This window comes from Loxodonta africana, chromosome 17 (genome assembly GCF_030014295.1).
Source record: "Loxodonta africana isolate mLoxAfr1 chromosome 17, mLoxAfr1.hap2, whole genome shotgun sequence".
NCBI lineage: Eukaryota > Metazoa > Chordata > Mammalia > Proboscidea > Elephantidae > Loxodonta > Loxodonta africana.
This window is the reverse complement of record NC_087358.1, coordinates 50318351-50346191: the sequence shown is the minus strand read 5'-3', so window position 1 is coordinate 50346191 and position 27841 is coordinate 50318351. Positions and strand designations below refer to the sequence as shown.

At 36.9% G+C, this 27841-nt stretch overlaps 1 protein-coding gene across 2 annotated transcripts in view; it reads right to left on the bottom strand.

Moving 5' to 3' along the window:
- Nucleotides 1-27841, bottom strand: part of DIAPH3 (diaphanous related formin 3) — a 588341-nt gene that overhangs the window by 269413 nt on the left and 291087 nt on the right. For both annotated transcript variants that reach the window (XM_003412593.4, XM_064270057.1), the window contains 2 exons: nucleotides 22424-22518; nucleotides 17479-17580 (listed from right to left, as the gene is read on the bottom strand). In XM_003412593.4, coding sequence (XP_003412641.1) covers nucleotides 17479-17580; nucleotides 22424-22518 — 197 coding nt within the window. The remainder of the gene's footprint in view (nucleotides 1-17478; nucleotides 17581-22423; nucleotides 22519-27841) is intronic.

Here is a 27841-nt window from a genome sequence, read left to right as displayed (position 1 = left end):
AAGAAGAAATATAAATACCAATAAATATATAATAATCCTTCAATCTCATTCAATAATCAGGAAACATGAGGTAAACAAACACTAAGTGAAAAAATATAAAATACAGATGATACTGTAAAAAAAAAAAAGAAGTCTTCTCTTACACTGTTTATTTATTGACAAACCTCCTGCAAGGGCAATTTGGCAGTTGCCATCAAGATTAAGGAGCCCTGGTAGTACAGTGGTTAAGAGCTGGGCTGCTAACAAAGAGGGCAGTTCAAATCCACCAGTCGCTCCTTGGAAACCCTACGGGGACAGTTCTACCCTGTTCTATAGGGTCGCTATGAGTCAGAATTGTTTTAACTTTTTGGTTATCAAGATTAAAAATGAATTTTGACCTAGCAATTGAAATTCTAGGGCTCTTTCCTAAAGAAATAACCATATAATTAATAATAAAAGTTAAGCTTTATAAAGAGTTTAGGATTACAAAGTGATTTATACATGCTCACTGTATTTGTGTTGTCTTAAGTCATGGTATTTACTTAATACTCAGAACAATTCAAAGGAAGTAGGTACTATTATTGTCCCTCTGGTAGGCAGAACATAGCATCCCCTCCAAGATGTCAATGTCCTTACCCTCAAACTTTTGACTATGTTACCTCACATAGCAAAAGGGACTTTACAGACATGATCAAATACAGGCTCTTGAGATGGGAAGATTATCCTTGAGTTATCTGGAGAGGTGGTTCAAAGTAATCACAAAACCCATTGGCAATGAGCTAATTCTGACTCATAGTGACCTATAGGACACAGTAGAACTGCCCCATAAAGTTTCCAAGTAGCAGCTGGTGGATTCGAACTACCAATCTTTTGGTTAGCAGCCTATCTCTTAACCACTGAGCCATGAGGGCTCAGAATAAATAATTACAAAGGTCCTTTTAAGGGAAAGAATGAGGCAAGAAAGTCGGAAAAAGAGATGTGATGACAAAAGCAGAGGTCAGTGATGCAGGATCATAAACCAATAAATCTGAGCAGCCTGGAGAAGCTAAAAAATGCAAGAAAACAAATTCCCCCCCAGAGTCTTCAGAAGGAATGCAGCCGTGTTGACTCATGTGGACCTCTCACCTCCAGAACTGTAAGATAATAAATTGTGCTGTTTTAAGCCACTTTGTGGTCATTTGTTACAGGAGCAATAGGAAATTACTACAATCTCCACTTATAAATGAGGAAACTGAGGCACAGAAAAATGAATAACTACCCAAGAACACAGAGGTAGTAAATAGTAGAGTTGGAATTTGAACCCAGAGTCGTGCTCTTCACCTCTATAATACATGACCTCACAAATACATATACAAAGATGTACGCTGAAATATCTTTTAAAAAAGTCTGAACAACAACAAAAACAAAACAATTAACCAACCTTCATTAAGGGAATGGATAAAAGATAAAATCACAGTACAAAATATGAAATATTACACAAGACTTTAAAAACAGTACGACATGAAAAGAAATTCACCAAAGGTGAAAAAAGCTTCAGAATTACGTATTTTTTAAAATGTGCATGTGAACACGTATGCATACAAAGAAACAAGATTGGGACAAAGGACCACAAACAGTTAAAAATGATTTGTGGGGAGGGCAATGAAGCACTGTGACATGGGGAACTTCCACATGGCATTGAATGTTTTTATTTGTTATCCAAATGTTTTATGACAAAAATATTATGGTATAGTTTAAAACGAGGCATTTGGAACGCAAGGTAACATTCATGAAGTTCCCACATCCTTGGATTAAAAAAAAAGAAAGAAAGAAGAACTATTAAACAAAGTTTAAAAGCTCTGCCCTATAGTGACACCAAATGGTGGCAGATCAAAATACATTACCACAAACAGGACTATTGTTCAATTCATTCTTCCTGGAAATGTTTTGATTCCTTTAAGGAACAGATAGCTTAACAGAATTAATAATATGGATACAAATACTACAAAAACTAGAATTTTTAATCAAAGAAAATCTGGTACACCAAGTTTCAAACGCAAATGTTTAGGCTTCTTTCCAAACTGCATCTAATCTTCTAATCCCATTGAATATTTACATGTCTTATTCCTCACACAGTTAAAACATGCCACTACGAGCAGAGATTGTACTTAATGGTTTATTGATCAAAGAAATACCGCGAATATGAGAAATGCCGTTGTACAACTAAAGCCAGGGTCTATGTTTCTGGAACACACCTTTTGTGAGTAAACTAGACCTTGAGGCGATGGATGAGGGGGTGCTGGAGCTGGAGAAGGGAAACAAGAAGTCCAACAACAGAGACAGAGACAGATCCAGTGAGTGGCTATTTCTAGGTAGGAAGTGTATGTTCATTTCTTAGCGTTACTGGTAGAAAATGAAGGTGAATAAAGAAGGAGGCTACTGCCTTCCAAATATAAACCAACTTCTCAACAAGAAAGTTTGTTCCGGACAGTCCTGAGAAAAAATATTTTGGACTAAGCACATCAGTCAGTATTCAGTTTCCTCTGCTCAGAACCTTAAACCAACAAATAAGAGGGCATGAATATTGTCTCATTCAATACCAGCTACACAATCAGCTACCTCCCAGAGCACTTCTATAAAATACCATTTGACCAGAACCCTTATTCTCTTAGCATTAAATGACAACTTATTAGTTTTCTTTTTGGCATGTTATTATTTTTCATTTACCAAAATCCCCTACAAAACAAGCCAGTAATATCATTAAGCTAGAAGGCCCTGAATCCATACCACTGGATTTCAGTTCTAAAATCTATCAGTCCATCCACTATCACCACTCTACTTATGGGTGAGGTCAACTCTAGAACACATTTAGAGCTGCCCTCCTCAAATTGGCCAGTGTCCAGTCATGGGACTACAAGGATAGTCAGTTCAGGAAGGTATGTTAAGATTCTGAATTGCCAGAAATGATGGGTGAAAGGACTCAACGCTTAGTCACATAAAACCACTCCTGTCTTCTACACACATATTTAAAACATTTAATTAGAAAGAGAGGTATTATCAACATTAAAGAATTTTATTTCTCAATTCAAAGGAAAAATCAATAAAATGGGTATAAAATTCTGTATTACAGGAAACTTTGAGAGAATATAGACATGTCAAATGGTTCAGTGTTAGAAGAATACTTGAAGGATGTACCAGTTATGGATAGTGAAATCGTATTTCTGAATACTAATACTCTACAGGACATAGAGCCCTCCGAAGTTATACTTAAATAGCCCATAATAAAGGTAAAATATATCTCTAATTTTTATGTTTCTAGTATGTTAGAATTAGTTTAATTGACATTGGTTACTAACATTTTGAATTTGTTGCTTATGTACATTGCCTTTTGATCAAAGAGAAAATAATATAAAGGGACATCCATGTCCTGAAAAAAAAAAACCAAATCCATTGCCATGGAGTTGACACTGACTCACAGCAAACATTCAGGACAGAGTAAAACTGCCCCATAGGGTTTCCAAGAAGCTGCTAGTGGATTCGAACTGCTGACCTTTTTGGTTAGCATCCTGAGCCCTTAACCACTACGCAACGAGGGCCCCAGAAGCTGCTTTTTTTTTTTGGTTTGTTTGTTTGTTTCTTATATAATTGTTGTCTTTAATTAAACTTGATTATGTAATGCAAATGAATACAGTAAATTTGTATTTTTTTTATTATATAAACTATGATTTTGGGGAATTTGTAATTCACATAAGCAAATTACTGACTTTACACAATTGGATAAAATAAAACGTCAAAATGATTGGAAACTAACATAACCGTGAAATTGTAACTAACTTTTGTTAAACTGAAAATATTAGAAGTTACAATATCAGTCTATAGAACCTGAAGATGAAACAGAACAAAGAGTTAATCCACCCATGGTGAAAAATAAAAAAAGACACGCTTAGGCTCTATCATGGAGTGTGAAAGCATAAGAGCTACTCCAACCCTTGATTATTCCTTGCTCGTCACTGTGTGGTGATTTTTCTGGTAGAAATTATTAATACTTTAAAGCTCAGCTAAGGTAAAAAATAAATGCGTTTCGAGGGTAAGATAAAAGTAGAAATCTGCAGGTTAGCACAGTTCAAGTTAATTGACCATTTTTGATACAAACGTAGTTTGAAAATTTTGTTATGTTAAAAATGAAACTTAGTATTATGGGAATTTCATAGAAATATACATAAAAATTATAATGAATTGGCTAAACCACTAAGTTATTATACTATAGTGATCGGCCATCTAAGATACTTCACTGGTCCTACCCTGCTGGGAGCAAGGAAGAGTGAAGAAAACCAAAGATACAAGGGACGGATTAGTCCAAGGGACTAATAGGCCAAAACTACCACAGCCTCCACCAGACTGAGTCCAGAACAACTAGATGGTGCCCGGCTACCACCACCGATTGCTCTGACAGGGATCACAATAAAGGACAGAGCTAGAGAAAAATGTAGAACAAAATTCTAACTCACAAAAGAAGACCAGACTTACTGAGCTGACAGAGATTGGAGAAACTGAGAGTATGGCCACCAGACCCCCTTTTACCTCAGTACTGAAGTCACTTTTGAGGTTCATCTTTCAACCAAAGGTTAGACAGGCCCATAAAACAAAACAAGACGAAATGGGCACCCCAGCTCAGGGGCAAGGACAAGAAAGTAGGAGGGGACAAGAAAGCTGGTAACAGAGAGCCCAAGGTCAAGAAGGGGAGAGCGTTGACATGTCGAGGGGTTGGCAACCAATGTCACAAAATGACATAAATTGTTTAATGAGAAACTAATTAGCTCTTTTTAAACCATCTAAAGTACAATATAAAATACCCCCCAAAAAATTATTGTATTATAGATACAATGGTGATTATTTGAAAATATATCACTCTTTAATTTAATAAATTAGCAAACTTAAAAATGAGCTTTTAATCTAAAAAGGAAAATGAAAATCTCAGGCATCCACATTGTTTCATACTCCTTATTCCAAGTTTGTTTGTTTGTTTTTCTGCCAATTCTCAAAGACTGTTTGGAATTTTAGGTTCCCTCTTTTTGGGGAAGAGCCAGAAATGGAAATGGTGAAAAGCTGAAACAAGAAAACCTAAAGTTGAGTTAACATTACTATTTGATGAAGAAAAATATTAAAAGTTGCCATTTTTCCTTAATTCTCTTTCTCCGCAAAAACAAACACATTTCAGTGTTAATACCACATAAACCAGAACTTAAAACAGTATGTTCAGGAATACTCATAACCAACAGATGACTAAGCCACTGTTCATACACTCCATAGTGGATATTTCACGATAACATTAGTCTTTGCAAATCACGCCCCGTGTTCACTCACATTTGACCTGGCATGAAATGTGCAGGTTCCAGTCAAGCCTGAGTTGACATATCCTGAAATGAGGGTGATGCACTTCTGTCTTAAAGTCAAAACAGTAACCTCTAGCAGTGGTATCTGGAACTATATCTGTTTTAACTTTCTGACCTCTTTAAGAGTTCACTGCTTGTAAATCACAGCTGTTGGTGATAACTCCAGATTTTCAAAGACGAGCATAACCTGGCTATTTTAAATAAACCTAAAATAACATATCTGCAAATCTGAGCTCAGTCTTCTGAGAATAATTTTAAATCATTAAAGTTGCGTGTGAAATAGACATTTTAATACAGGCTTGCTTCAGTTTCTGATTTAATGTGTTTGGAAAATACATCAAAACTGGAATTCTATCTACTATCTTACTGGTTATGATTTTAATACAAGAGTCAAAAAGAATGGGCAAAAAACCACGACACTAATTAGTCTGTGCTTATAAATGTATTTCAACTTCTCCCTTATTCCCTGGCCTCATATGGAAGACATGGCAGGCAGAACATCAAAAAAGGATTAACAGAAAGACAAAGTGACAAGTAATAGGAAAAAGGCAAAGGAGGAAATTTAGGAAAAAGAAGGGGGAAAAAAGATAGGAAGAAAGAGTACATGGAGAAATGAGTAAAAAAGTAAAATAAAAATTTTCTGTTTTTTAAAAGACAATGAGTTAAAGGTTTATAATAAAAGTTATAAGACTGTGAATAAGGAAAAGTCCGCTTTTGTTGTGTGAGTTCAATTTGGGGTATTTTGAGCTTTTATTAGGAGATAGGGTAGCAGCCCTGGTGGTGCAGTGGTTAAACCACTTGGCTACTAACCAAAATGTCGGTGGTTCAAACTCACCAGATACTGTGGGAAAGAAACACGTGGCACATCCTTACAATTGTTGCTATGCCACTGTGTATCATTACAGCCACTGTGTCAATCCATCTCGTCGTTGGTTTTCTTCTCCTCCACTGACCCTCTACTTTACCAAGCAAGGTGTCCTTCTCCAGGGACTGGTCCCCCTAATAACATGTCCAAAGTACGTAACACAAAGACATGCCATCCTTACTTCTAAGGAACATTCTGGTAGTCCTTCTTTCAAGACATATTTGTTCCTTCTTCTGGGAGTACATGGTTATTCTATATTCTTAACAAACACCATAATTCAAAGGCATCAATTCTTCTTTGGTCTTCCTTATGTACCGTCCAGGTTTTGCATGAATACGAGGCCACTGAAAATACCATGGCTTCGGTCAGGCGTACCTTAGGCCTCAAAATGACAACTCTGCTTTTTAGTACTTGAAAGAGGTCTTTTACAACAGATCTGTCCAACAAAATTCGTCCTTTGATTTCTTGACTGCTGCTTTCATAGGCATTGACTGTGGGTCCAAATAAAATGAAATCCTTGACAACTTTAATCTTTTCTCTGTTTACCATGATGTTGCTTATTGGTCCAGTTGTGATGATTTTGTTTTCTTGATGTTGAAGTATAATCAATACTGAAGGCTAGTCTCTGATTTTCATCACTAAGACCTTCAAGTCCTGTTCACTTTCAGCAAGCAAGGTTGTACCATGTGCATATCACAGATTGTTAGTCTTCCTCCAATCCTGATGAGATGTTTATTTGCTTCTGAGATCATCTGCTCAGCATACACATTGAGTAAGTGTGGTGAAAGAATACAATCCAGACACACATCTTTCTTGATTTTAAACCACACAGGTTTAAACCCTTGTTCATTTTGAATGAATGCCTCTTGGTCTATGTACAGGTTCCACATGAGCACGATTAACTGTTCTGGAATTCCCATTCTTTGCAAAGTTATCCATAAAGTGTTACGATCCACACAGTAGCATGACTTTGCATAGTCAATAAAACACAGGTAAACATTTTTATGGTATTGTCTGCTTTCAGCCAGGATCCAACTGATATCAGCAATGACGTCCCTCGTTCCATGTCCTCTTCTGAACCTGGCTTAAATTTCTGGGGGTTCCCTGTCAATGTACTGCTGCAACCACTTTTGAATGCTCTTCAGCAAAATTTTAATTACGTGTGATATTAATGATATTCTTTGATCATTTCCGCTTTCTTATGGATCACTTTTCCATGGAATGAGCACAAATATGTATCTCTTCCACTTGGTTGGCCAGGTAGCTGTGTCCCAAATTTCTTGGCAGGGACGAGTGAGTGATTCTAGCGTTGAAAACACGTCAGTTGGTATTCCGTCAAACCCTGGAGCCTTGTTTTTCACCAAGGCCTTCAGTGCAGCCTGGACTTCTTCCTTCAGTACCACCGGCTCTTGATCATATGTCACGTCCTGAAATGGCTGAATATCAGTCAATTCTTTTTGGTACAGTGACTCTGTGTATTTTTTCCATCTTCTTTTGATGCTTCCTTTGTCGTTCAATATTTTGCCCAAAGAATCCTTTAATATTGAAGGTGAGGCTTGAATTTATTCAGTTCTATCAGCTGGAGAAGTGCCAAACACGTTCTTCCCTTTTGGTTGTCCAACCCCAGGTCTATACACATTTTATTGTAATACTTTTGTCTTCATGAGCATTTCTTTGAAATCTTCTGTTCAGCTCTTTTACTTCATTATTCCTTCTGTTCACTTTAGCTAATCAAGATCAAGTTTTTCAGAGTCTCTTCTCACATCCATTTTGGTCTTTCCTTTCTTTCATGTCTTTTTAATGACCTTTTGTTTTCTTCATGTATGATGTCCTTGATGTCATCTCACAACTCATCTGGTCTTTGGTCATTAATGTTCAATGTGTCAAATCTATTCTTGAGATAATCTCTAAATTCAGGTAGGTTATACTAAAGGTTGTACTTTGGCTGTCTTGGACTTGTTCAAATTTTCATCAGCTTCAACATGAATTTGCATATGAACACTTGCTGGTCTGTTCTGCAGTCAGCCCCTGGCCTTGTTCAGACTGAGGATATTGGGTTTGTTCATTTATTGTCTCTTTCTACAGATATCGTCATTTTGATTCCTTTTTATTCCATCTGACAGTCTCCATATATATATAGTCATCATTTACATTGTTGAAAAAAGGTATTCTCAATGAATATGTCTTTGGTCTTTCAAAATTCTATCATGCGATCCCCAGCGTCATTTCTATCACCAAGGCTATATTTTCTAACTACTTGTCATGGATTGAATTACGTCCCCCCCCAAAAATGTGTGCATCAACTTGGTTAGGCCATGATTCCCAGTATTGTGTGGTTGTACTCCATTTTGTGATTGTAAGTTTATGTTAAGAGGAATAGGGTGCCAGAGGCAGAGCCAAGATGGCGGGATAGACAGACGCTTCCAACGAGCCCTCTTTAGAACAAAGATCTGAAAAAACAAGTGAAACGAGTATATTTATGACAAGCTAAGAAACTTGAGCATCAAAGGCAAGCTTAGAAAATGAACTGAGGTGCAGGGGGAGGATGAGATGGTTCAGAAGCAGAGAGGAATTACCGGACTTGAATCACAGGAAGCCCTTAGGCACCATTCCCTGAGCAGTGGCAGGCTGGTACTAGCTGGTTTCCTCAGGGAGAAGAACGGCACTCTCGGAACCAAAGAAGAACGGCCCTCTCAGCAAAAGCTAAGTACTTGCAAATATTTTACCACAACCCGACCCCCTGCCCCGCCCAAGCTAGTTTCAGCAGCTGAATTCCCTGGGCCTGAGATAGGCACTGTTGAGAGCCTAGAGCCATCCTCCTGGCCTTGGAAAAGGAAAAAAAAAATTGCAATTGGGGGAAAAGATAACTTGTCAGCTCCACTAGCCAGGGGAGCTCAGGACAGAAGCAGCTTCTGTCCAGGCATAAACAGTCCACGGACCTTAAGTACCTTTCCCCTCTGCATGGACATGTGTGGGCCTATTACAGGAGAATGGGCCCTTGTTGGCAGAATCCAAACATTTCAGCTATGAGGCGGAGAAGTGAGTGTTTGATGGTTGACATTGCTTTGCCTATTAAACAGGGTCCTCACCCACATCAGGGGCCTAAGGACTGGTAGCTCCACTCAGGTCACCCAGCCACCTGTGACACGGGTTCAAAGATAACTGGTACCTACCAGTCCTTACAAACAAAAACACCGGGAGCCCATGGTCTGTCTGCAGAGCCCAGCCACCTGAACACTCTAGGGATCAGGGACACGCTTTCCTCAGAGACGCGTGGGAGATGATTCTCAGCCCCCTGCCTTGTTCAGAGTGTGACACCCTGCTGCAACCAAATACCAGTACCCACACCAATCACCCCTGCCCGTCTAAGACTGTAGGACAGCCTGTACCACACACACAATGATCAGCTACCTGGACACCTGAGCTGAATTCATACAAGAAAAGTGAAAGGACTCCTAGACTGATATACCTGATAACAGCTTTAGCCATCTGGGGACGGGATGTCAGAGCTCCAAGGGCAAAAATAATCAAGCTAGCTCACTTAAGCAACCCATTTGGGCATATCAAAACAAAACAAAGCAAGAAGCTAGGACACAGTAAGAAAACATAAAATAAGCTAATACAATAACTTATGGATGGCTCAGAGACAACAGTCAATATCACATCACATAAAGAAACAGACCATGATCACCTCAACAAGCTCTCAAAACAAAGAATCAAGGGATCTTCTACATGAAAGTACCATCCTGGAATTACCAGAGGAAGACTACAAAAGATTAATATACAGAACGCTTCAAGACATCAGGAAGGAAATGAGGCAATACACAGAACAAGCCAAAGAACACATGCATAAAGCAATTGAAGAAATTGAAAAGATTATTCAGGAACATAATGAAAAATTTAATACTCTGGAAAAATCCATAGACCGACAGCAACCAGGAATTCAGAACTTTAAAAATAAAATTAGAGAAATAGACAACTCAATAGAAAGTCAGAGAAGCAGAATTGAGCAAATGGAAGGCAGAATTTCTTAACTTGAAGATAAATCACCTGGCACTAATATATTTGAAGAAAAATCAGATAAAAGAATTTTAAAAAATGAAGAGACCTTAAGAATCATGTGGGACTCTATCAAGAGAAATAGCCTACGAGTGGTTGCAGTACCACAACAGAGAGGGAAAATAGAAAATAAAGAGAGAATTGTTGAAAATTTGTGGGCAGAAAACTTCTCTGATATCATTAAAGATGAGAGGATATCTATCCAAGATGCACATCAAACCCCACAAAAAGTAGATGTTAACAGAAAGACACCAAGACATATTATAACCAAACTTGCCAAAACCAAAGATAAAGAGACAATTTTAAGAGCAGCTAGGGATAAATGAAAAGTCACCTACAAAGGAGAGCCAATAAGAATAAACTTGGACTACTCACCAGAAACCATGCAGGCAAGAAGGCAATGGGATGATGGTTACAAGAGTGGGGAGGGACGGAGAGGGGGAGAGGGGTATCCACTAATTAGATGTTGTTGTTGTTAGGTGCCGTCGAGTCGGTTCCGACTCATAGCGACCCTATGCATAACAGAACGAAACACTGCCTGGTCCTGCACCATCCTTAAACAATCGTTGTTATGCTTGAGATCATGGTTATAGCCACTGTGTCAATCCACCTTGTTAAGGGTCTTTCTCTTTTCCGCTGACCCTGCACTCTGCCAAGAATGATGTCCTCCTCCAGGGACTGATCCCTCCTGACAAAATGTCCAAAGTATGTAAGACACAGTCTCGCCATCCTTGCCTCTAAGGAGCATTCTGGCCGTACTTCTTCCAAGACAGATTTGTTCATTCTTTTGGCAGTCCATGGTATATTCAATATTCTTCACCAAAACCACAATTCAAAGGCATCAACTCTTCTTCAGTCTTCCTTATTCATTGGTCAGCTTTCACATGCATATAATGTGATTGAAAATACCATTGCTTGGGTCAGGCACACCTTAGTCTTCAGGGTGACATCTTTGCTCTTCAACACTATAAAGAGGTCCTTTGCAGCAGATCTACCCAATGCAATGTGTCTTTTGATTTCTTGACTGCTGCTTCCATGGCTGTTGATTGTGGATCCAAGTCAAATGAAATCCTTGACTTCAATCTTTTCTCCGTTTATCATGATGTTGCTCATAGGTCCAGTTGTGAGGATTTTGTTTTCTTTATGCTGAGGTGCAGTCTGTACTGAAGGCTGTGGTCTTTGATCTTCATCAGTAAGTGCTTCAAGTCCTCTTCACTTTCAGCAAGGAAGGTTGTGTCATCTACATAACGCAGGTTGTTAATGAGTCTTCCTCCAATCCTGATGCCCCGTTCTTTTTCATATAGTCCAGCTTCTCATATTATTTGTTCAGCATACAGATTAAATAGGTATAGTGAAAGAATACAACCCTGACACACACCTTTCCTGACTTAAACCACTCAGTACCCCCTTGTTCTATCCGAACAACTGCCTCTTGATCTCTGTAAAGATTCCTCATGAGCATAATTAAGTATTCTGGAATTCCCATTCTTCGTAGTGTTATCCATAGTTTGTTATGATCCACACAGCTGAATGCCTTTGCATAGTCAATAAAACACAGGTAAACATCCTTTTGGTATTTTCTGCTTTCAGCCAGGATCCATCTGACATCAGCAATGATATCCCTGATTCCATGTCCTCTTCTGAAACCAGCCTGAATTTCTGGCAATTCCCTGCGAATATACTGCTGCAGCCGTTTTTGAATGATCTTCAGCAAAATTTTGTTTCCGTGTGATATTAATGATATTGTTCTATAATTTCCACATTTGGTTGGATCACCTTTCTTGGGAATAGGCATAAATATGGATCTCTTCCAGTCAGTTGGCCAGGAAGCTGTCTTTCATATTTCTTGGCATAGATGAGTGAGCACCTCCACCACTGCATCTGTTTGTTGAAACATCTCAATTGATAGTCCATCAATTCCTGGAGACTTGTTTTTCGCCAATGCCTTCAGAGGAGCCTGGACTTCTTCCTTCAGTACCATCGGTTCCTGATCATATGCCACCTCTTGAAATGGTTGAATATTGACTAATTCTTTTTGGTATAATGACTCTGTGTATTCCTTTCATTTTCTTTTGATGCTTCCTGTGTCGTTTAATATTTTCCCCATGGAATCCTTCACTATTGCAACTCGAGGCTTGAATTTTTTCTTCAGTTCTTTCAGTTTGAGAAATGCCAAGCATGTTCTACCCTTTTGCTTTTCCATCTCCAGCTCTTTGCACATGTCATTATAATACTTTACTTTGTCTTCTAGAGAGGCCCTTTGAAATCTTCTGTTCAGCTCTTTTACTTCATCAGTTCTCCCTTTTGCTTTAGCTGCTCGACGCTTGAGAGCAAGTTTCAGAGTCTCCTCTGACATCCATCTTTGTCTTTTCTTTCTTTCCTGTCTTTTCAGTGACCTCTTGCTTTCTTCATGGATGATGTCCTTGATGTCATTCCACAACTCATCTGGTCTTCGGTCACTAGTGTTCAATGCATCAAATCTGTTCTTCAGATGGTCTCCAAATTCAGGTGGGATATACTCAAGGTCATATTTTGGCTCTCGTGGACTTGTTCTGATTTTCTTCCGTTTCAGCTTGAACTTGCATATGAGCAATTGATGATCTGTTCCACAGTCAGCCCCTGGCCTTGTTCTGACTGATGATACTGAGCTTTTCCATAGTCTCTTTCCACAGATGTAGTCAATTTGATTTCTGTGTGTTCCATCTGGTGAGGTCCATGTGTATAGTCGCCGTTTATGTTCGTGAAAGAAGGTATTTGCAATGAAGAAGTCACTGGTTTTGCAAAATTCTATCATTTGATCTCCAGCATTGTTTCTATCACCAAGGCCATATTTTCCAACTACTGATCCTTCTTTGTTTCCAACTTTTGCATTCCAACCACCAGTAATTATCAATGCATCTTGATTGCATGTTCGATCAATTTCAGAGTGCAGCAGCTGATAAAAATCTTCTATTTCTTCATCTTTGGCCCTAGTGGTTGGTGCATAAATTTGAATAATACTCGTATTAATTGGTCTTCCTTGTAGGCATATGGATACTACCCTATTTCTGACAGCGTTGTACTTCAGGATAGATCTTGAAATGTTCTTTTTGACGATGAATGCAACACCATTCCCCTTCGAGTTGTCATTCCCAGCATAGTAGACTATACGATTGTCCGATTCAAAATGGCCAATACCAGTCCCTTTCAGCTCACTAATGCCTAGGATATCGATGTTTATGCATTCCACAACTCGTCTGGTCTTCGGTCACTACTGTTCAATGCGTAGTAGGTAAGAACTACTTTAGGTGACGGGAAAGACAACACACAATACAGGTGAGGCCAGCCTAACTGGACTAAACCAAAAGCAAAGAAGTTTCCAGAATAAACTGAATGCTTCAGAGGCCAGCGTAGCATAGGCGGGGGTTTGGGGACCATGGTTTCAGGGGACATCTAAGTCAATTGGTATAATAAAATCTGTTAAGAAAACATTCTATATCCCACTTTAGAAAGTGGTGTCTGGGGTCTTAAATGCTAACAAGCAGCCATCTAAGATGCATCAATTGGTCTCAACCTGCCTGGATCAAAGGAGAATGAAGAACACCAAGGACACAAGGTAATTACTATCCCAAGAGACAGAAAGGGCTACATGAACCAGAGACTACATCACCCTGAGACTAGAAGGGCTAGATGGTGCCTGGCTACAACCGATGACTGCCCTGACAGGGAACACAACAGACAGCCCCTGAGGCAGCAGGAGAGCAGTTGGATTCAGACCCCAAATTCTCATAAAAAGACCAGACTTAATGGTCTGACTGAAACTAGAAGGACGTCGGTGGTCATGGCCCCCAGACCTTCTGTTGGCCCAGGACAGGAACCATTCCCAAAGCCAATTCTTCAGACAGAGATTGGACTGGACAATGGGTTGGAGAGGGATGCTGGTGAGGAGTGAGCTTTCTGTTTTAGGTGGACACTTGAGACTATGTTGGCATCTCCTCCCTGGAAGGGAGATGAGAGGGTAGAGGGGGTTAGAAGCTGACGAAAAGGACAGGAAAAGAGAGAGCAGAGGGAGGGAGCGGGGTGTCTCATTAAGGTGGGGAGAGCAATTAGGAGTATGTAGCAAGGTGTATACAAATTTTTGTGTGAGATCCTGACTTGATTTGTAAACTTTCACTTAAAGCACAATAAAAATTAAAAAAAAAAAAAGAGGAACAGGGTGGGATTATAGCACCACCCTTACTTAGGTCACCTCTTTGATCCAATGTAAAGGGAGTTTCCCTGGGTTGTGGCCTGCACTGCCTTTTATCTCTCAAGGGATAAAAGGAAAAAGAAGCAAGCAGAGAGTTGGGGACCTCATACCACCAAGAAAGCAGCATCAGGAGCAAAGTGCATCCTTTGAACCCGGGGTCCCTGTGCCTGAGAAGCTCCTCGACCAGGTGAAGACTGAGGACAAGGACCATCCTCCAGAGCCAACAAAGACAGAAAGCCTTCCCCTGGGGCTGACACCCTGAATTTGGACTTGTAACCTGCTAGACTGTGAGAGAATAATTTCTCTTTTTTGAAGCCATTCACTTGTGATATTTCTGTTATAGCAGTACTAGATGACTAAGACACTACTCATCCTTCTACTTTGGTCTTTTTGAATCTGAAACTTATATGGTCTACTATGCTGAGAATGACAAATTGAAGAGGAATGGCAACACATTCACTGTCAGAAAGAGCATTTCAAGATCTATCCTGAAGTACAACACTGTTAGTGATAGGATAATATCTGTACACCTACAAGGAAGATCAGTTAATTACAACTACTATTCAAATTTATGCACCAACCTCTAATGCCAAAGATGAAGAAATAAAAATTTTGTCAACTTCTACAAGTCTGAAATTGATCAAACATGCAATCAAGATGCATTGAGAATTACTCTATGTAGTAGGCTTCTGTTATTCATTTTTGGTGATGGGAAAGGTAGCACCAAATGTGGATGAAAAGTGAATTATGTTGCTAAGAAGTACACAAGAGACAGGGGCATTTTTGATAAAAGATATAACATTTATAATGTTATAACAACACTAACAACTAAAAAAATATGTGTGTGGTACAGTAGGAGTATAGTATGTAGTGTACGTACATATGTGTGCACATACAGATGTGTCTGTATGTATGTGTATATGCATGTACACTCATATATAAAATTATCCACATGGCACAGTTATGGATACTCCTTAGACATAAACAAACACGTCACAAGATTTGTTTTCTGAGCTTGAAGGCTTAGTACCATAGTTTTGTGGCACAACTCAGTCAATTGACATGATATAGTTCATGAAGTTCATGTTCTGTATCCTAGTTCAGTCAGTAGTGTCTGGGGTCTCAAAAGCTCGCGAGCAGCCACCTAAGATACAACTATTGGTCTCTACTCATCCAGAGCATAAAAGAAAGACATAAACCAAAGACTCAGAGATGAAGCTTGTCTAAAGGATAACAGTCTACAGGAACCACGGCCTCATCTACTCTGAGACCAGAACCAGATGGTGCCAGGCTACCACTAACTACCATACTGATCAGGGCCACAATAGATGGGTCCTGATAGAATGGGGGAAAAAAAAAAAAAAAAAACATGGACCAGAACTCAAATTCTTAAAAAAAAAAAAAAAAAAAGCCCACTTTTTGGACTGGTTAAAACTAGAGAATTCCCTGAGACTATCAACTTAAGATACTCTTTAAATCTTGAACAGAAATTATCCCCTGAGGTCACCTTTTAGCTATTAACAGATTGGCTCATAAAATAAATAACAACACCCGTGAGTACTGTGCACTTTTAAAAAGTCATCTATATGAGACCAAAGAGTCAACAATTACTCTAAAGCAAAGACAAAAGGGTAAGGAAATAGGGAAGATATTCTACTGGAAATGGAACATCTAGAATGGAATAAATGAGAATGTTAACACATTGTGAAAAATGTAACCAATGTCAAAGAACAATTATGGAGCAATTATTAAATGAGAACCGAATTTGCTACGTAAACTTCCACCAAAAACTCAATAAAACACGATGTAAAAAAATGAGTTAAAGCTTTATAATAAAAATTATAAGACTGTGAATAAGGAAAAGTCAGCTTTTTGTGTATGTGTTCAATCTGGGGCCTTTGGAGCCTTTTTGCGGGGAGGGGTCTGGGCAGGGCAGGTTTATGCAGAGACAGGAAGGGATTTCACAACAAATGCCGACAACATGCCAAACATGGGCGGGTACACACGGACTTTTAGTTTTAGTTAGCCAATCTGAATTTGCAAAATTACATCAAACACAACTCCATCCTGTCCCTGGAAGTTGAGAATAATATAACTGAAGACAAAGAAAAAAAGAATAAATCATCTTATAAAAAAAATAATAAAGTACTATTTTAAAGCATCACCATGATGAATGAGTGTAACCAACCTAAAAATGATAATTTAAAGGTAGGAGAAAAGAACAGAGGAAAGAAAGTCTGATTAAAATCTTAATTTTAAGTTGCAACACAGCTAATATATAACCTTGGCAAGTTTTTTCACCTTTCTAGACCCCAGCTTCTATAAAACAGAGGGCTGGCACAAAACAATTATCAAAGTTCCTCCAAGATTTTTTTAAAATATATTCATTTTTCACTCTTATTGCCAAGAAAGAGACTACATTTCTAATTTTAGAGTTTAAACCATGAGACGAACTGAAGTGATTATAATGAAAACCTGAGGCTATGCTTGCAATATATAGGAATAAATCATAAATATACTCTGTATTAATAAGGAGTGCAACTTTCATTTTATATACCCATACCCCATTGCCATCAAGTCGATTCTGACTCATAGCGACCCTAAAGGTCAGAGTAGAACTGCCCCATATGGTTTCTAAGGAGCGCCTGGTGGATTCGAACTGCTGACCTTTTGGTTAGCAGCCATAGCTCGTAACCGCTACACCATCACGGTTTCCTTCATTTTACATAACTGACATTAAATAGAGAACATAAACAATGATGTATATACTTTTCTAAACCTCTCAGATTTTGAAGGCCAGAGCTTCAGTATGTGTTTTAAGTTAATTTCTCAAGTATATCCCTAGGTTAAAAAAAACAAGATGGGCATTCAATGAATGTGAGTAACAATGATGTGAAAAAGTTTGACACTGTCTTTGTCTTGTTTTGTATACTAGTCCCCTCAAAAAAGAGTTAGCACTGAGAAACAGTACTCACCACGACAGCAAACTGCTCAGGTTCACATAAGTTGTTATAGTCACTCCTGAACTGAGATAACGAATTCAATTGCTCTTGATCAGGAAGATGCTTTATTAAGTTCTAAAAATTAAAACCAAAAGAAAAAAAATCTTCATTAAATGCAATTCTCAACTTTCAGGGGAAAAAAAATGTATATATATATATATATATATACACACACACAAATAAACTGTAGGATGGAATCTAGTGAAGAAGCTAATCTGCAGTCTTGTTTCTTGGTAACCTCCTTTATATTAAACCTTAAGCCACATTCCCTGTAACCTTAATTTACACTTCCTCTTCTCTATCAGTGTCATAACATATCCAAATCAAGCACTACTGAATGTTTATTTGATCACCTATATAATTGAGGAAAAAGAATTCAATCTAAATACCAAAGGAACGGTTTCCTTACCTGGCTAACAGTATTCCATTACATTTCAGCTTTAAGGAATTACATGTCAGAAATTTTAGGCAAAGCCAAACATACTTTAACAGTTCACTCAGAGGAATAAAAGAAATCATCACATTGCTACTAAAAGGAGAGCTAAAGGATAGAACAGAAATATAGGGGATTTTAATGACAGTGCTTGCAAGATATGATCAATAGGATTATGATTTTAATAATAAAAATTGAAGACATCTCTAAAACAAAGTAACTTTTCTAATGTAAAAGAAAATTCAAAAAGGCATCGAAGATACAGGATAATATACCTTGTAGATGAAATACATATAAAGAGATCCTTTAGGTACTTAACTGCCCATCGCTGTAACAGCTCTTGGCCTATTATCATCTGCAGTCCAGAAACCACAGGCTCAATTGGCTGCTTTGGCTCCTTTGTCCATGCCCAGCCCTCCAGGCTTAGACAAGAGAACAGCTCCCATTGGAGAAAGGCCAAGGAAATGCACATAATCGTGCTTCCCTGTTACTGCTTAAATGATTAAACAAATCTTTGGACAAGGTCTATGTAGACCCTCTCTGTCAAAATGTAGTCAACTACAGTAGTATTATAACCAGTTAGTATATTGATAATAAAACCAATTAAAAAGAGTGGTTGGTGCTCACAATTTCAAATTGCAGGGTTGGTGCTCACAATTCCAAATTACAGCATCAGTAAATTTTGTACAAGTCAAAGTCAAATTCAAATTAGAATTAAGCCTACATCATGCTATACACATTTATGGGGGAAAAAAATCCCCCAAAGGTGGTATTAGTTAAGAGTAGTGTTAGAGAATATTACACATCAAAGTAGTTAGATCAAAGAACAAGTTATAGACTCACTGTGTACCTTTGGACAAAAACTTGGTTAACTGGTCAAAAACAAAAAGTGGCAATTTAATGTCATCCTTAGAAAAATTATCTACTACTAATACTATTAAACTGAATTAAAACAATAAAGGTATACGATTTTCCAATACAAACAGAAATATCTCTTTCTCAGTGGAACTGCCTGAGACCAAATGACCAGGTTATTTACATTTTCTTTTAACCATTAAAAAAAAAAAAAAAAAAAATTTTTTTTTTTTTTTTTTTTTAGTTGATAGCTGGGTTGAGTTATTTATTACATCAGGACTCTGAGTTTTTTTAGCCTGATAATCCTTCTTTTTTTTTTTTTTTAAGATTGCCATCAAATCTCCTCGGATATTTTTACTTAAGATGTAGTTAGATTTTAATCTTTCATCAAAAGTTTATTAATTTTTCGCTTCATTATTTTTACTTCCTAGTGTACTAAAACTACTGCGATTTTTAGGAATACAGGCTCAACCTCCCTTCATCTCTCTCCTTACTGAATATCCCATACCCATCACAAATCCCAAGGTCCTTTCAAATGAAACGTCACAATTGTCAACACACACCCAGCTTGTCCTTCACAGTTCACACAATTATTATTGTATGAACAATTATCTTTCATTACATTGCTCACACAATCGCCTGCTCTTTTCTACATCCACACCTTACCCATCTTTCAAGTGCCCCTGCCTCTACACTTACACACACTATCCAGTTCTAAGTCAATTTTAATATAGCTATATCTATCTTGAATTATAATTGCACACGTAACTGTCATCTTCTTTGTCAAACTGTAAATTCCCAGAAGGCAAAGTCTGTGTCTCAGTGAGCCTAATACAATGCCCTGCATAAAATGGTAGGTACATTAAAATATTTGCTAAGTGAATTAACTAATAGAAGACTGATGGGACAAACATGGGGAAATGGGTAAAGAATGATGTAAAAAAAATGGCATCAAAAATAACCTACTACAGACTTTCTGTTCTATATCAAAAAAATAAGTAGAAAACTAAAATGATGACAATGAGCAAATTCCACCAAAATGATGATTATTACAAAATAATGCTGTTTTCATGCTCTGTTCAAAATGGGCAGCTCTTCACTTTAAAATGAGGAACACATTTTTTAAATTAAAAATGAGACTTCAAATGGCATGAAATTCCTACTTTTAAAAGAATATATGCAATGACCGCTCTGTCAGGGAACACAACAGGGTACCTGACTAAGCGGGAGAAAAGTGTGGTGTAGAACTCAAATTCACATAAAAAGACCAGACTAAATGGCCTGAGACTGGAGGAACCCTTGAAGACATGGCCCCGGATGTTCTGTTAAACCAGAAATAAAACCATTCCCAAAGCCAACTCTTCAGGCAAAGATTAGATTGGACTATAAAATATAATACTTGTAAAGAGTGTGCTTCTTAGTTTAAGCAGATACACGAGACCAAATGGGTGGTTCCTGTCTGGAGGCAGGATGAGGAGGCAGAAAGGGACAGGAACTGGCTGGATGGACAGGAGTATGCCGTCACATTATAGGTATTGCCACATAACAATATGTGTATAAAATTTTGTATGAGAAATTAACGTGAGCTGTAAGTTTTCACTGAAAGCATGATATAAAAAAAAAAAAAAAAAGCAGTACTAGTTTAAAAAAAAAAAAAAAAGAATATATGGAGGCGAATATGCCCAAAATAAATTTTTAAATTTTTAAGACTGGTTTATATTTGATAAGTGTGATATATAGAATAATGCCCCCACCTCTCATGATGTCCATGTCCTAATCCCCAAAACCTGTAAATATATTAGCTTACATGGCAAAGGGAACTGAAGTTACAGATGGAATTAAGGTTGTTAACGAGCTGACCTTAAAATAGGGAGACTATTCTGGGTTATCTGAGTGGGTTCAATGTAATCATAAGAGTCCTTCAAAGTGGAAGACAGAGACAGATGAATTAGAAGGAGATGTGCTATGGAAGAACGCTCAGAGACATGCAATGTTGCTGACTTTGAAGATGAAAGAAGGGCCCACAAGTCAAAGAATATGGCCTCTAGAAGCTAAAAAGGGTAATGAAACAAATTCTCCCCTAGAGCCCACAGAAAGGAAGGCAACCCTGTCAAAATGTTGATTTTAGCCCAGTAAGACCCATGTTAGACTACTGATCTATAGAAATGTAAGATAATAAATTTGTGTTGTTTTAAAAAGTGTAAGGTAATTTGTTACAGCAGCAACAGAAAACTAATACATGAGAAATGATATGTAGCTGAATGTTCTTTGGACATGAATTTAAAAATGCAAAACATCTTTTTTTCCATCTCTATACAACAAAAAGCATTTGATCATCCAAAACATTCATGTAATCAAGTTAAAGCTACTCTGTAAATATTTATTTACCAAATGCATTGTTAAAAAATACAACCATGTATTTAATAGAAAGACTTTCTTTAAAGAACATGGAATCTAAGAAAGAAGCCACATACAAAATCACTCAAAAGAAAGGCAAAAAATCTAGAAAAAATGTTTAAAGAAGGGTTGTTGAATTATGTTGTTTATGAGTCTCAGAGACTCACAGCACAAATCACTTATGAGGTTATATCACCACCACATTTAGAAGACAAGACAGAGAGGCAAAACCAAAAATAAACTTCTAAGAACACCATTTATTAATGACAGAATAAAACGTCTAGAATAACTTTAACTGTATTTTTGATACTAATAAATAACCAGTGGTTTCCTGTTATTGCTAAAAACAAATCCTATTTTTCTTTTACTCATTATAAAAATAAAAGATAGTAAATGGAAAATACTCTCTCACTGTGTAATTTGTGTTTTGGATCACTTTTAAATTCTATCAATGAGCCCTGATGGTCCAGTGGTTAGAGCACTCGGCTGCTAACTGAAAGGTGGACGGTTTGAAACAATGTGGCACTCTGCTTCTGTAAAGATTTATGGCCTTGGAAACCCTATGGAGCAGTTCCACTCTGTGCCATAGTGTCGCTATGTGTCAGAATTGACTCAGGGGCAGTGGAGTTAAATTCTATCAAGATACATATTATTGATTCATGACATGGAATTCAGAAAAGCACCACAGTAAACATTAAAAAAAAAAAAAGAAAAACTTCTATGCTTCTGAGTAAATTCAGAACACTATCAAACAATCTCTAGTATTCATAGGAGCAGGATGAAGGAAGGGTTGTTGGTAAAGGCAACATAAAATAAAAACACCCTCAAACTTCTACAGCAAATATTAATACAAACATTTGTAGTAAGACAAAAATCTGAGAAAAAGCCATTTTAAAGAACTGTAGAAACAAATTTAAATTAACATATTAGTTGTTTTAACTGTAAAAAACAGAAACATGGATATAAAATTAATCAATTGCCATTCAAAAAAATGAGTCACTTACATATAATTGAAATATAATCATTTTGATAGCACTATATGTAGTTTGCAGTTAAGTGAGGATGCAGAGTTTTATCTCCTGGCAATGCAGAAGTGATGCTGAAACTAATTATGTAGCAATGATTTCCAGTTGAATGATTTGGGTTAAGAATTTTGCTTCACTTACAGATTTCTATTTAATGAGAAGCTTGTAGTGAAATAGTGGAGGTTCAGCTCTCTGCCTGTTTGTTTACCTGAATCATAGACTCTGCCAACTGTGTTTCATTGACTTCCAATATCATCATTTTGATTTCCTCATATGGCACCCGAAAAGAGCTCAGGAAGATTGCTAAGCGGGGAGAAAAGGTTTATAATGAATTAGGTAAGAAAAGAATTTGAGATGTACTTCTATTTATAAAACCAAAAAATTACATAAAACAAGATCTTAAACATTTAATATTAACTACTATGGGCTAAACTTTCATTAGCACATTTTATTCTCTTCTCGTGTTGTAGCTCCAGGGTTTAACAACAGTCCTGTATGATTATGCTGGTCACGAGGTTGATGTTTAATGCTTACTTATTAGCCTACCATGGTAATGATGCCAATTTCCATGTGATAAAAACCTGAAATATGTTTGGTACATTATGAAAATATCACATTGTAATGAAAAAAATCATGACACCTCAGTATATACATGCAGTATTTATGTAAATATGTATGTCATTAGCTTATATAAAATATTCCAGTCCTACTAAATAGTTCAGAAATATTACACTTAGAAGACTGCTAAGCAGTGCATTAACACTTGTACAAGCTATAGTAGCTCTTCATCATTCAGAAACATTGCAAATACTATGCTAAAGAAATAGTCTTTGCACGTAACTAAAGCTTAACTATCCAATTTTAGAAAACAAATCTCCATGAAAACATGTCCCAATGGATTAGATAGCATAATATGTTATAAACGAGAATTCCAAACACTATTTAAATTTTTCTTAATACCTCTGATATCCTGTGATATAACTTAATGGTCTACTCAAAAAGCTATTGAGTTATATAAGAATATTTTCACAGCATTAAATATAATGTTTTTGCTGCTTCCCCCTTATCGTACTATTCTCATGTCTCTTCTCTCCAGTGACAGATGTCGCTTCTTGAATACACTCAACACTTGCTACATATAACTCATTTATTTTATATACAAAACTTCTATGTCATTTGGTCTGTAGGTATTTCCATATAGATACACTATTTTTCATAACACTCAGAAAACATCATCTGCTTCTCTTGGGTTAAAGCTGTATTATAGATTCTTGAGGATGCCACGTATTTACCTACAGATAAATAAGTCTGTGTTCATATCATCAGCTTCAATCACACATTTCTGAACCCAAGTCATAAACATGGAATAATGCTAGAAAATAGCAATGTATCTAATCTTTAAAATCCATCATCCCTGAGTTTAACAGACCACATGGTGATAAAAAGAAGTTGGAAGAAAGGATCTAAATGACATGGTAATAGAGATTAATACAATTAAAATGTATAAGCCCACAGTAGAAAATAAAAAGCATGCAAATTTAATTACTATATAATCTCAAAGGAATAATCAACAAATAAATTATGAAGAAGGAATAAAATCTAAATCACATCACGTAGAAAACTGCAGATCACTAAAGATTAAATGGAAGTGTTAACAACAAAAACAAATACTAAAAGAAATTTAATATGACAAATTAGCTCATCTCTGGTTAGAGAAGAACTTCTCAAGAATAAAAGTCAATGGGAAATATGTGAAAAGACTGATATCTGAAAACATAAAAGGAAAATGCTAATCTCAAAGCATGTAAAACAATTAAAAAAACAAACAAGCTAGAGGGAAAACCTGCCTCAAAATCACAGAGTGTTATTTTTCCTTCAAAGCATCCAAAAATAAATAGATTACCATGAGCTCCAAATAGAAAAATGGGCAAGATACATGTAAAAACAATTAAAATAATAAGAAATAAAAATGGCACAAAAAATAATAATAGCAAGTGATATGTTAAATCTTGCTAGCAAGCAGATTGAGAAACTTAATCAAGGCATTTCTGGTATACAAATTTACATTAATCAGAAGCCTTGAAAATATTGATACCCTTTGAAATACAAAACACTCTGCTCAAGAAATCTAGTCTACAGATACAACAAGAGAGATAGAGAAGCTTATACCTACTAAAGTATCCTTTCTAGTACTACTTAAAATGACATAAAATGGTAAAGAACATAAATATATAGGTACAGTATTGACTAGAAAAGTATTCATCAAATAATGTTAAATAGAAAAAATCAAAAGGATAGAATACTTTGGGGGCATAATATAATAAATGGAAGAGAAAAATGATAGCTTTGCATTTCAGGCGGTATGGTAGAATAGAGATTTAGAGGCCACTGTTTTTTGTTTTTTTTTTTGTAGAGTTAGTAACTGGCCTAAATTCAATATTGTTCTGTTTCAGGGAATAGGGAGGCCTGAGGAGAGGGAGACAGGCATGGGGATGGCCAATTGGTGGAACAGTCAAAACACACATAATATTTATCGGTTGAGTTTGCCATCTTATATGGGTGCAGTTTGTGGCACCCCAACACAATTACAACAGTAACATCAAAGATCATATTGTATGAGACCCTTATGATAAAAACTCATAAAAAGGTTTACACACACACATAAAAAGATCCCTGATCGCAGACAACCATAACAGATAGAATAATAATGAAAATTTTGAAATACTGCAAGAATTAACAAAATGTGACACAGAGACATGAAATGATCACGTGCTGTTGGCAAAAATGGCAAAGATAGACATGGTTGATGGAAGGATTGCCACGAACCTTCGATTTGCAAACAACGCAATATCTACAAAGTGCAATAAAATAAAGCGCAATAAAACAAGTTATGCCTCTGTGTGTGTCTGTATATATACATATATAAAATACAAATTATATATATACATATATATATGTTGTCGTTAGCTGCCATCAAGTTAGCCCCCAACTGATGGCAACCTCATGCACAATAGAATCAGACTGTTGTGATCCACAAGGCTTTCACTGGCTGATTTTTCCTGAGAAGATCACCAGGCCTTTCTTCCTAGTCTGTCTTAGTCTGGAGGTTTCACTAAAACCTGGTCACTGCCATTGCAACATACAAGTCTCCACTGACAGGTGGCTGCCCTTGAGGTGCATTAGGTGAGAACTGAGCCTGGGTCTCTGCATGGAAGGTGAGAATTCTACCACTGAGCTACCACCGCACCCCCTATTTTATACTTAAATGGGGGTACAGTGGTGGTTCATAAAAAAAAAATATATATATGTATTATTGTGCTGTCCAGTTGATTTTTGACTCATAGCAATGCCATATGACAGAGTAAAACTGTCCCATAAAGTTCTCTAGGCTATAATCTTTTCTAATAACAATTGCCAGGTTTTTCTCCCCTGGAGCTGATAGGTGGGTTCAAACCATCAACCTTTTGGTTAGTAGCTGAGCACTTAACCATTGCATCACCAGGTCCCTTATATATATGTATACATATGTATTTTACTACTGAAATAAAAAACTCAACAGATGGACTAGACATTAGCTAAAGAGAAAATTGGTGACGTGAAAGACACAATCAAAGAAGTTATCCAAAATACACTGCAAAGAGAAAAAGAGATGAAAAACATTAGTTTAAGAAACATGGGAGATGAGTAAAAATATCTTAAAATGTTTAACTGGAATTCCAAAAGAAAATCACAAAGAGAACAGGAAAGAAACAAATTTGAAGAGATAATGCCCGAGAATATCCCAGAATTATGGAAAGACACAAATCATCGGATCAAGGAGGCTCAACAAATCCCGAAAATAATAAATAAAAACAAAGCCACACTAGATCACGTGTAAAACACCAAGCATTGGTGAGGCTGTGGAATGGAAATACTCAAGCACTGGTGGTAGAAGTGTAAGTTGGTACAAATAAAAAACAGATACATACTAAGATCAGGGATTCTCAAACTCCTTCTGTAAAGAGTCACATAGTAAATATTTTAGGGTTTGTGAACCATGCTCTCTCTGTCACAAATTTTCAACTCTGCTATTATAACACAAAAGCAGGCATAGATAATATAAAAACAAATGCCCCTCACTGGGTTCCAATAAAACTTTGTTTATAAAAGAAGTCAATGGACCAGATTAGGTTTGAGGGCCATGGTTTCTAAAATTCTGCCTTATTACCAACAAATATCAGAAACAACTCAAATGCCAGCCAACTATTGAATGCATAAATAGCTTGTGATAGCCAAAGAATGGAATACTGTCCAGGAATGAAAAATAATATCCTACAGCTTGATGCATTAAAATGACATGATTTTATTTATATAAAATTCAAAACCAGTCAAAAGTAAACAATTTATTGTTTAGAGACATGTATATGTTGGTAAACTTTAAAGAAAGAAAGGAAATGTTTAACCCAAGATTCAGGATAAGGTTACTTCTAACAGAAAGAGGGGAATAAGATCAGAGAAAACCATATAGAAGCCTGTACAATGCTGGTAATGTTCTATTTGTTTAGCTATGAGTACCTGACCCATTATATTAAAAATGCATCATGAATTTTATGTAATTTCTCCTATGTGTAATTATGTGTAATATGTGCTAGAATAAAATAAACCAAATAATTTAAAGTGAATACTACAAAAAGAAAATGCACCCCCAAAAGTAGTATACCATGAAGTCTAACGTTAACTCTACTCAAAGAGTGGTCTGGCCTTTGTCCCTGGCTCCTGGGAGGTAGGTGATCTCTAAGCCTTTGGCATATCTTGATAAAAGTATCTCCATTTACCTGGGGGCCTTGGGCCACATCAGTTAGTCTATGCTAACAAGATGATTTATGGTGGAGTCTTTGAGCCATGTAGTATCAGCTCGCCCTCCAGAGGGACCGGAAACTAGGATCAGATACACAAACAGTCAACGATATCTACATGACCAAGGCCCAATAAAAACTCTGAACACCAAAGCTCGAGTGAACTTCCCTGGTTGGCAATACTCTGTAGAAATGTCACATATTATTGCCTGAAGAAGTTAGTGCTGTCCACGAGTCCACTGGGAGACAACTGGAAGCTTCACACTTAAAACTCTCCTGGACTCTGCCCCATGTACCTCTTCCCTTGGCTGATTTTAACCTGTATCCTTTCACTGTAATAAATGATACTGTGAGTATAATAGCTATCAGTGAGTTCTGTGACTCCTAATGAATTATCGAACCTGAGAATGTCTTGGACACTGGAACTTTCCACTGGTTAGTAGTGTGGGTGGTCTTGGGAGTTCTCTAACTTTGAAGATATAAAACTATATGATCTTAGTTACACACTTATTAAATAAATAATAAATAACATGAAAGAAGATAAATAATTATGAGAAAACTTTGCTTTATGAATGCAGATAATTTATTCTTTTACATTCTTCAATATTTGTAATTTGTGTACCATTTATGGCTATTATTCTATAATTAAAATAGAATATATTATTAAACACATATTTTTAAAGCTTGAACAAATTAAGAGTTTTTCCTAATTTATTAATAAACTATCCTTTGGAGTAGTGGTTAAGTGTTATGGCTGCTAACCAAAGGATCGGGAGTTTGAATCTGCCAGG